Source organism: Musa acuminata, chromosome BXJ3-8, assembly GCF_036884655.1.
Source record: "Musa acuminata AAA Group cultivar baxijiao chromosome BXJ3-8, Cavendish_Baxijiao_AAA, whole genome shotgun sequence".
Taxonomy (NCBI): domain Eukaryota; kingdom Viridiplantae; phylum Streptophyta; class Magnoliopsida; order Zingiberales; family Musaceae; genus Musa; species Musa acuminata.
In genome coordinates this window covers 43,110,135-43,121,669 of record NC_088356.1, presented here as the reverse complement: position 1 = coordinate 43,121,669, position 11,535 = coordinate 43,110,135, and the positions used below count along the sequence as shown (strand labels likewise).

Sequence of the window (11,535 nt, the reverse complement as noted above, 5' to 3'; positions counted from 1 at the left end):
TGTGCTCTTGAAGAATTGGATAGGCATTTACTATGGTTTGTACCTTTGGGGGCACTTCCATCTCCAAACGAGCCTTGAAGGAGACTGTGGCAACTAAATAATCAATAATTGCAGTTCTTTCTCTCGTCTCACAAGCTCATAAAATTACTAGCCACGTTGCCTCTGCTGCTTAAATTTGCAGCTCTGTTTCAGCTAATCATTGGGAAAAAAGAAAATGAAAGTCACGTTTTATTGACTGCAAGATCTTCCACTGTGAATTTCTAATAACGAGTGCATTCTTAAAGCTTTAACAAAAAACATTTGCTCTAAACTTGGATTAATCTTCCTCGGAGGATGTGACATCAGAATGTCAAGTTTGTCATTAAGAAAGATCTCAAGGTTGACGGCCTCTTTGGCAACTTACGCTGTAGCTAAGCCTGGGCTCCAAGTTCCAGAAGTAGGGTGTGATTCACATCACCTGATCCTGGACCCATAAACTGAATGGGGCCTGCAAAGAAAAGTTCGATAAGAAAGGACATTTAGTCCCATATGTTAAGTTGCACCTTGCAAAGAACACAAAGCTGGCAGATAATGAAGAGAATAATACCAGGGCTTATATATCTGTTTTTGAGAGCCCACTCATCTCGCATGGATGCAAACTTTCCAAATGGTGCACCTGAAGTAACAATTGTATTGATATTGGAAATAAATCCAAGAGTTTGATTTTGAAAAATACACTGGACAACAATATGAGCAACTTTTTACTATACCTTCGAGTTCCACCATTGCCTTTTTTATCACTGGCTTGAACTTCCCTGGAATGAGTTTTCTCTCATGAGAAATAAACACAAAGTAACAAATTAATGCTGGAATGATGTTTGGAACAAGCCATCTTGACACTTGGCCTGAGTCATACATCAACAGTCATTGTTTATTGGTTTATCTGTAAGTATTCTGTAATTGTAAACTTTAAGTGTTTAATTTACATAAAGTGATGGATGGACAACTGCAGTTTAATTACTTGAAGTATTTGTTCTCCTACACTGAAAGGATACTTAACACTTTGTCTTCTTTTACTGAATAAGTTGTACAGTCTGCAAATTATGACCAGTATATCATAAATAGTGAAGAAGGAACAGAAGTATTGTTGGTGATCAGCAAACAGATGATAACTGATAATTTAGTGGTGACAAGTGGTCAATGAGTAGGCTGTTAGCCGATCATTGCTGATTGTCAATAGATCATAAATAGTTGTCAAGGCAACAGATGAACGTTATGGTTGATAGGAAAAACGTGATCGCTGATTAACCATCATGGATGATCAGCAACCATCAGATCACGATTGCCAAATGCTTGTGGCATTTGCCAAAGCAGCCAATGGTAGCCAATCACAAATTGACCATAAATCTGTTAAACTGTTAGCAACCAGCAGTTTATATGGATGATCTTTGGATGTCAACATTTCTCTGTTGTTGCCATGGTTGGCTATGGCTGGTGAAAGTTGCAAATAGGAAGGTTGGCTGGGCAACTGGTGAGTCACTGATTGTCTGCTATCTAATACCGTAGTCATATGCAGATTATCAAGTGCAGCCAACCTATAGCCAATTATAAGCAGTCAGTAGTCAATTGGTGGCCAACTGGCGACTGCAATTTGTTTAGTACACCTTACCTGACCCAGACCTGATTCATTTAAGGTGATCTTTCAGGCTTTACAAGTTCTAATGGGTCAACGAAATGCTGAACCAGCAAGTAGATCAGGTAAATTTTGTGTTAACATATCTTTACTGAATATTTAGGTTGGTTCAACCCCATTCAGTCCTGATTTTTTACTTAAGAAAAGCACAATATTTCTCTACTTGTCAATCATATCAACGCAGCAACTAAATGGCTCAGGTCCAAGTCAAGAATTCTTGACCCACCAAAAAACTGGAGCTGGATTCAATTATTTTAGTTCTATATTCCCTTAAGTGCAAGAGAAAACATAGGAAAATAAGCAGCGAAATTAGGGTTTAAAGCAGTTAGCTAGTCAGGTTCAGAGCACTCACCCATCTTCCAACTTTAGTAGTTCATCATCCTAATTGACCAAAACTAATATTTGGTCCAGGAAAGCTTATGATCTAGGGTTGAAGTAGTTAAGAGTTAAGATAATGGTACAAATCAAAAAAGCAATCTCATTAATCCAAAACTTAGTGATATTTTAGCAAATGATGTAACAAATCTACATAATATGATTGGTTTCATTGATTTTCCTGGCAACAATTGCCAAGTCTTATTTAGTGATCCTAAGTAACAATCAATTCCACCTCGGCCTCCTACATCCTTTTCTCCATTCTTTTCTCCATTTTTTCACCTTTCTTTCCTTTCTCAGTAAATTCCTTGAGTACTTAAAACATCAAGATGCATTATAAAATCTAGTGTATTATCTTGAACTAATAAATTTCATCATGTTAGCATCAAAGATTAACATTAATAATGCAGGGAGAAAATGGCTGCCAAGATTAATTTGATAATCCCCAAAGATCAACAACTCCTCCCCCTCCCACCACCTTTTTTCTTTCCTTCTCCCATTTTCTTTTTCTTTTTTTTTTAACTTTTTAGTAATTTCATGAACTTAAAACATTGAGATGCATTGTAAAGTTGAATGTATTACCATGAACTATGAAAGTTCATAATGTTAGCATTACATAGTGACATCAACAATGCAGGGAGAAAATGGCTTCTAATCAGTTTGGTAACTTTAATAATGTATGTCATTCACTGATGGGATAAAATAAATACATATGCTAGCAAAGAATCAACCACAAGCACAATCTTAGAGGCTAAATATTTCACAATCAGTAGGAATGACATAATTTAATCCACAAGATTATGCAATTATAACATATGGGCCATGAAATATACAAATGTAAAAGTTACTGATGCCTTTGATCCATTACTCAACATGTCAAAAAGCAATTTAAGTGTAATGTTAGTAAATGGTTAACCGATTAAGTTGGATGTTCTAAATCGGTTTGAGATAAAACAAGGATTAGTAATTGTCGCAGAATATAAGAATTATGTTGAGGTGAAGTTTCTCATTTCCACTTTCAAGATTTTACAATAAAAGGACAGCAGATATATCAACAAGCTCAGTGGGGTGTGGCACCTAAACTAAATTCTCTCATAAAGGAAGACAAAATTTCTAACAAACAAAAAGCTGCATCTCGACATGAAACTCCCAAACTTAAGCAATGGAAGCCTTGAAGAGTCGAAAATGAACATAAACTATGCACTAAGAAGAGAAAGAATAAAATAAGATGATATACCATGTCTCCTTTCAACATCCATCAATGAAGTCAATGCAGTCCCCCCAACTGTCCATTCCTCAACAGCAGCGCTTAAGTTACCAACCTAGATGCATCAGACCAAAAACGAAACTAGTTACTAAAACCAGTAAAAAGGACTTCACATTATTTCTTTATTAACAAGAAATCATGCAGAATTTTTTAACTCGAATAATAGAATGAGATAGTTGGAAGTATATAAGTACATTGCTTCATTCTATCTCAACAAAATATTCACGCAGCCAACTCCAAATAGTTGGGACATAGGGCTATGTTTTTGTTGTTGTTGTTGCCTCATTCTATATTAAAGCTTTTTGGGCAATTGTGACAAAAGAAGACCAAATGTCATTAGTTGACCTACCAACATGAAGAATATGGCATAGTAAATTGGTAAAGTGAGAATAATACATAAATGCCAAGAGATTGTAATTCTTGCCACCATAGGAGTATCAATTGGTAAGGTACCCAATGATTCCAACCTACCCTAGCCTGAACCTGGATGATTAATTACCTAGGCACCCAGGCCAGAACTTGAACCTGACTCAGGTATCTATTTTCATACCCGAACCCATCTTAAACCTGATTAAAGGCCAAACATGGTTTAAGCAAGGCAGATTAATTAAAACCAGACTGGATCAGTTCTCATGTACAAGATCACATAATGGGATTCTAACCAATTAGGGTTCCAACAAGTCATTTTGTCAGCACCTTTGCTTGTTGCCTACTTGTCTGCTGAGCAGCTGCTGGCAGATTACTACACCTGGCATTCAAAACGTTGGTGCCTCTGCACTTATATCTCCAGTAGAAACTTAGGCTAGACAATGTCAAAGCATAACCTTTTGTTTCAAACTTCAAAGCCATTTAAACATATAGATATATCCAACAGAGCTGTTGCTCAATTTTTATTGTCCAGTTCTTATATTTTGGTATCATTGAGAACTCGATCGATACTAGCTCAACTCTACATGCAAATACATATTTGTATTTTGTATACATAAACAATATGATACATACATAGGTATATACATTACAGTTCCTTAATTGAATTATTACATGGTATTTCATGATGTTGGAACATGAAAAGGAATTATGACTAGGGATAAGAAAATTCTTCAGAATAACAGTGATGATGGTAACATACTGAGGATATGAGGCCTGTCTTTCCAGAACGTAACAGAACTCCTGCACCATAACCCAATGCATAGCAGTAGGTGGCATCAAAATTTGTAGGCAAGCCACATCTTCCCTCGTATCTGCAAATGTAAATTTCTAATCAGAACTAGAGAGCAAAAAGAAAAAAATATAATCTGACACTAAAGGTTATTCGCAATGCTACTAAAAAGGAACCTTATAATGTGTAAAAGGATTTCATAATGACTGATGTGAGAGTTATCAATCAATGATAAGGGCATCCAATACAAATGGCTTCCTTCTACTGATAGGAGATCTAAAGAGGGTCAAATGTGTTCCTACATGTAAGGAAGCTATTTTGATGGTTCCAACACTTGATGCCTAGGTTTTGATGGAGCATCACTAGCACAATTCCAGGGCTCCGCCTCAGTTATCAATAGGTCCATCAAATCAAACCAATTCATTTAATATGTTATTCTTACCCAAAAAAGTGGGATTGTCCTTTGAAGTGTCCAGAGTATGTACCCTCCAATTTTCTTTTCTCCAGCTCAGTTTCGACCATGGAGATAAGCATTTTCTCAGTTTCAATTTTGGCAACCTGATCAAGTAATAGCAGAAGTCTTTGAACAAGATGAATAGCTAGCCTTCTTTTCAAAATCAAAGATCACACAGAGCTTTGATATGATGAACATTAAGTACAAATGTAGAATACATTACCTGCACATTTCCATGTGGATCTCTTTCTAGCAACAATTGCTCTTGGATTGCCTGGGGAAGAAATTCAAAGAGAAGCTGAGACTGATGTTGAAGTTTCTTTTTCCATAACCCCTCTTTGTCAACTACATCATGAGCTAGGATTTCATTTAGTTCTGCAATAAGTTGTTGAACCTGAAAAAAGGACAATCATATCAATACTCCGATGAAGATAATCCCTCAACAAATACATGAAAACAATGGATTTCTTATACCTCAGGAATAAAGTCAATTAATCCTTCTGGAATAAGTATGACGCCATAATTGTAGCCAAGTTCTGCTCGCTTGCAGATTATGTTAGTAATGTAGTCTGTAACATTTTTGAGTGTTTGCTTCTTGGCTGCCACCTACAAACAAAAAAGGGCCATGGCAGCTACTAGACTTATTTGATATTGGTGATGAAAAACTTACGGCGAAAAATTTGCAACAGATTTAATGACGTGCAAAATGTTTTTAATTGATTTATTATAAAATACTAAGATACTGAGTATTGTCAGCATGAAAGCATCACTTCTACAGGCAGTCTAGCTGGAAAGCAGTAAAAAAGTTTCCTGCTAAGATGCTAGAATGTTGGTCAGATGCTAATTATCAGAGGGTGTAAGCATAATGGCCCATGGATAGATTTTTATTTTTTTACTTTTATTGCAATACATTTAATTATTTTGTGGCTTCAGAAGGCTCCTCTTCCTCAAACTAAAGAAGCGCACACCAAAACTGATACTCTAAGTCCAAGAGTCAAACAATTATCAAGCTCTTTACTATTTAAACATGCAAGTTGAAATTTTGCATATTCTTTGTTTCATACATCATATTGTTGAGTGTTGGTATTCTCCTCACAAGAGTAAACAGCTTTAAATGATCAATATGGTCATTATTTCAGTTTTTATTCACTATTATGCTTTTTAGACTTATTAATTTACAGCCTATGTGTTGGTTATGGTTCCTAGTGAGCTCTCCTTTTAAAACCCATATATTGAAAATATAAGCAGAAAATTCCAGCAGATTCCACATAGAATTGTCAACATTTATATAGCTTCAATTTTAATTTAACAATTTATCATTGTCCTTAAGTCTAAAACCTCCCTCATAAACATCCTAATCATTACTTTCAACCTATATCACGAGGAAGCATTATGGTAACCTCTTTCCCTAGCCTCACACAGAGCAAGCAATCATTATTGATACTACAATATAAAACAGCACAAAAGGACAACTCAACTTCTTGACCCAGATGGTGACAAGTTCTAGCAAGAAATGAACAAACAAGTTTTCTCCAAGTTCATGTAATTTAACTAAAGATGCATGAGGAAATTGACAAAATGAGTTACTAATAGTCAAATAGGCCCTTCAAACTGAAATCTAAAATCAAAAAAAGAAAATAACCTCTTCGCCGATGATAGCAATATTCGGGTGTGTTTGCAAAGCACACTCCAATGTAATGTGAGAAGCAGCACGGCCCATTAACCTCACAACTGAACAAGAAAGAGTCATTTATAAGATTAAAAAAAAACTAAGTAAAAGAAATTTAAATATTAGTGAACATATATTAAAAAATTACCTAATACAATGTTATGAATTGTTAGCTAACAGGCAAATTAATGTCATGTTGGTTAATCATTTAATAAAAAAAGGAAAAAAAATTAAACATAACATATGAAGAATAACACTGCAAAGGGACTAGAAAAAGATTTTGAGCACAAACAATTTGAAATGAGTTGGTTCTCATATTTAATGGAAACTATTGAACAACCTTGATATGTATATTTGAAAGTAGACCAGATCATTCAGTTCAGTTATCATGCTGGGTTTAGATAAGCACAATACAACCCACAAACTTGGTTTAGTACAATTTTGTACAAAATTGGTGGGAGACTGTTGGGAAGGAAATCAAACCACATTAAAATAATGGGAGAATTTGCCATCAATGGTAGATGGTTGACTTGGTTTTAGGCCAAGTAGCTGTGAGAATTATTTTTCGGTAATAAACCAATCTACTCTATGTTAGTAGCATTTTAGAGTTTATAAATAACCAGTAGCAAATATCTTTGGTCAAGGTTCTGCTCCTTCTTTTATACTCAAAAAATAAAGAAGACATCAAGTGTTTTGAACCAAATACTAAAGCAACTATCAAAGGTCAAGTCTTAGAACATAATCAGCTCACAGTGATAATATTTTCCAGTTGATCGTGCATCTGTCATGACATTTCCTATCATTTCAGAGTATATCTGCAGGAAAAAAAAAATCTCTGAGAAAATTGTGCAATGTAACTATGTTAAAATTGAAGAAATGAAGACTTGTAGAGTCACTAAGAATCTGTCTATTTATTCCTAGAATGATGAATATTTGATTCTCATATAATTGGCATCCCTGTCAAGCAACTCGTAAGCAAGGAAGAAAACATGTTTAAATCCTTGCTTTGCAAGTGCTCCCGTGTCAAGTAATAACCAGTAAAGCTTGCAAGTCAAAATGTGTTGATATATTGACTACCTTATCATTTCTACAATAATTGGCAAAAGAGACATCAAATTGACAAAGTAATAACCCTTTTCGAATCAGAATGGATGAGTTTGTCCTTCGTAGGATAAATACGAGGGATATCGCATATCGAGCAATATGCTTGGTATTTGAACCTTGATAAATATGTCAAAGTTATCCACACACAAAAAAAAACAGGATTGGTTTTAAAAAATGTAATAATGAGACTCAAGAATCCCTATAATCATAAACTCTAGAGAAATTGGCAAAATAAGGAAGCTATAAACCTAGAAAACCTACCAGTCGTGGCTACTATGTGATCTGAACATTCAAATGAATATTTGATATGGTATGTTGATGCAGAAATTGGATTTTGCTTTCCTTAAATATTAACAGTTGACACTACCACTAAAAAAGCAAAAGAGAGAAGAAAAAGAAAGAAAGATTTGACCTTGCAGGCTGTATCAAATCCAAAACTTGTCGGCACCTCCTTGCACTTTAAATCTCCATCAATTGTCTTTGGGCATCCAATAACTCGAGTTTTCAAATTCTTTTGCCTAACCATTTCAATATCATCAGATGTAAAAAAAAATTAAAAACCATCAAAAATGTCAAAATGATTGCAGTATTATGATTTAGTAAATTTTAACTCAAAGTTCAACCTAAAGTTTTCAGCAAGGAGGCATGCATTAGTGTTAGAGTCATCTCCACCAATAACAACAAGTCCATCCAAATCAAGTTTCACAGCTGTCTCCTCAGCTTGCTTAAACTGATACATAAGAATATGAAATGTGATGTCAGAACTTATAGTGAGCACATAAATATATAAACAGAAAATTTGTAAATCTACATTGTTATACAGGTAATATACAAAAAGATCAGAAAAGCACCTGTTCGGGAGTTTCAATCTTGTCCCTTCCACTGCAGATCATATCAAATCCACCCTGTTCCAGAAAAAGCACTAGATTATTAAACCTTATAATTTATATAAGGTTTTTAGAAAGTGGAGAAAAAAAAATCTATAAGTTACAATTACACTTGGAATCATTTTGGCATTCATAAAGGCTGAAAGGAACTAGTTCAAACTATGTGCTAAGCCACCAAAACACAATCAAAGAGTTATAGTCTCCATGACAAGATACAGCAACAATAAAGTACATATGCTTATCAAACCAATTACTACAAACATGATGGAGAAAATGTTCAACATGTATGGTAAATGATATTAGAGTAGATCAATAAAATCATGGTAACTTTTTGCATATTTCAGAAGCTTCATTTTCCTTCGCAACCTTCCTATCATTTTCACTTTATCAACTATGATCACTTGTTCTCATAACAAGTAGTTTTCTGATTTGGAGGTTTGGGTTTGTTGCTTATCTAGTCGCCTGCTTGCTTGCATTCTTACCGCTTACAGTTTGGTCTAGTTAGCATACAATAAATGCAGAGGGCTGCACTGCATGATTGCACTCTATAATGAAAGCCTTACTTGTATAATCTACAATGGGAAAAGGACTGATGATTGAAAGGACTTCTTTCAAACTGAACACTTGCTAAATCTTATACCTATAGATATGAAAACAAGGAGAGTGTACCTTGACTGGGGAATAAGATAAGGAACTCATGACAATCCAATAGAGCTGTTTTGGGTAATTTCAGTTTTTCCTGGGATAATTCTTGATATATGCATGCCATAAAAATATTTGATTATGGATTGAAAACTTGTTATATATTGCATCTTGTATTTATCAATCTAAATTCCTATACATTATCAAAGTGGATTCCGTCCACTGTTGATCTATAAGCTTCTACTGAAAATTGACCTACCAATTCCTATTGCCATCACAGATCCCGAAATTTAGTCATAGATTAAGGTTGTTGCATGATAGGCCTGCCCCTCCTTTCTCTTAGCGGCGTGTAATAGCCGGTTTATAGATATTTTTAAACCAAACTAGAAACCGAAGTTCAACTAAAGTTCCAAATTTGGGCTGATAAGATAGGAGAGCCTACTTATCAGGATTTTCTCCAATTTAATAAGGTGGTCATAAACTTCAGTCCCGTAGCTCTTCAACTCTTATAATACCTTGATAGCATCAGTTAAGAGAGATTTTCAATTTAACCATTTACAAATAACCATATGAAAATGCCTTGATTTGAATAATATTACTGATGATTAATCTATAAGACATAAATTACTGCCGCCTATAAAAGTTTGTTCACCAGACAAATTAGTAATCCAATAACGAAGATTGATATCCAGGATCCATCCTCAACGAAAGAAAAAAATGATAAATGAATCATCAAATACCTGGTTTCTGTAAGGATAGATGAACTCTGGAGTCAGCTGCACATATTTGCACTTCATAATCCCAGCTGGACCTCCCTTGAACCCATAGAGGATACTGCCTTTCGCTCGCTCCTGCAAGTAATCTGCCACATTCCAAATGAAAAAAAATCATAAAAATAAACCACTAATTAATTACAAAACAAATGAACGAGCACTAGATCAAGAAAACGCGAGATCAAACATAAATCAACATGAAAACGGAATAATGACTCACCAAAAATTCCAGAGATGACATTGTGTCCACCTGGAGCCTGGCCACCAGATAACACGACGCCGATCTTCAAACTTCCGGCGGAATCTGAAGGATCCGAGCCCGTCGGCACCACCTTTGCTGATGGCTGACCGAACAGATTAGGGAACAGCTTTGCGATCTCATCTACAAACATCAACAACAACGGCATCATCAGAAGCATTATCGAGAAAAGGGGAGAAAAAGAAACTTGTCACCGAGAAAAAGAAACAAGTCGGGAGGATGACCTGGGTTTCCGGCGGCGGAGCTCGGCGGGCCATCGACGAGCTTGAAATGACCCTTAAGGACAGAGGGTAGAGGGAGCGGATGGTTGAGACGGCTCGTCTGCACCTCGCTGTACACCGACGAGAGGCGGCCGGGGGATGGGCCGTTGTCGCAACCGTTGGCGAGGGCGGAATTCGCAGTGGCCATGGGGGCAGGAGCAGAGACAAGGATCGAGCGGGGGAGACGGATCTCAGTCTCAGATGTACAGAGAAAGCGGCAGCCAAACTAGAGTGAGTAATTCTCGGTTTTATAGGAGAGGGTTTGGGTTTAAGAGGAAATCGTCTTCGCGGCCCGCCGGTTCGCAAGGGAGCGGTAAAAGCGACATAGTGGGGGCCGAAGGGTACGCAGCGGTAGGTGGTTCGGGTGGGTTTGGGTGGACGGGTGGGTGAGATCGAGTTCTGACGTCGACGTGGCAACAATCCTGCAATGCGGAATACATATCGAATCTACATAATTATTATGCAAATTTTCGGGCGACTTACCTACAAAATATTCATATTTTTTAGATATTTTAAAAATATTTATTTTTTATTTTTAAAATAATATTCCTAATTTAAAAATTACTTAAATATTTCTCAAAAAAAATTTCCTACATTTTCTTTTTTTTTATTGGTCAATATTTTCATTTGACTCTTTTTTTATCTTATTTATAAGATTTGTAATACATCAATAAAATACTATAAATATTTAAAAAAAAACTATAAGTGACGTCATCTTATATCTATCTCTTTGATTGTCATTACTTAGACCATTACAATTTTTACTTTTAAACTTATAATTAGTATGGTTGAGATTATGATTCTATTTGGATTAATTATAGTATTTTGAGTATGATTTACTGTGTTTTTATTAAACTATTATAAATACTTATTTGAATCAACATATCGAATGATTTCTCATGTGTTTGAATTTCATTTGACTCGTTTACAATGTTTTCACAAAGTAGACTTTATAATGTTATAATAAAATATTACAATAGACTAAAAACACTCAACAGATAAAAATTGTACGTA

General features: G+C 35.4%; 1 protein-coding gene across 1 annotated transcript; it reads right to left on the bottom strand.

The window, feature by feature from the left end:
• Window positions 1-199: 199 nt before the first annotated feature.
• On the bottom strand, window positions 200-10,785 carry LOC135644101 (pyrophosphate--fructose 6-phosphate 1-phosphotransferase subunit beta). The gene is made up of 16 exons (XM_065161547.1): window positions 10,486-10,785; window positions 10,223-10,384; window positions 9,970-10,091; window positions 8,552-8,605; window positions 8,324-8,430; window positions 8,113-8,218; window positions 7,348-7,411; window positions 6,570-6,658; window positions 5,402-5,533; window positions 5,151-5,321; window positions 4,916-5,031; window positions 4,444-4,555; window positions 3,285-3,369; window positions 750-794; window positions 587-655; window positions 200-487 (listed from the first exon to the last, which is right to left on the bottom strand). Exons 1-16 carry the CDS (start codon window positions 10,667-10,669, stop codon window positions 411-413), a joined length of 1,695 nt encoding a protein of 564 aa, XP_065017619.1. The 5' UTR covers window positions 10,670-10,785; the 3' UTR covers window positions 200-410.
• Window positions 10,786-11,535: the final 750 nt, after the last annotated feature.

What these genes read in the sequence shown, in the direction of transcription:
- LOC135644101 (XM_065161547.1), bottom strand. Translation starts at nt 10,669, where the DNA reads ATGGCCACTGCGAATTCCGCCCTCGCCAACGGTTGCGACAACGGCCCA. An exon ending in CTCCTTGCTGAAAACTTTAG is followed by an intron (nt 8,219 to 8,323) that starts GTTGAACTTTGA and finishes TGAAATGGTTAG; the next exon opens with GCAAAAGAATTTGAAAACTC. An exon ending in ATCCACATGGAAATGTGCAG is followed by an intron (nt 5,032 to 5,150) that starts GTAATGTATTCT and finishes TTACTTGATCAG; the next exon opens with GTTGCCAAAATTGAAACTGA.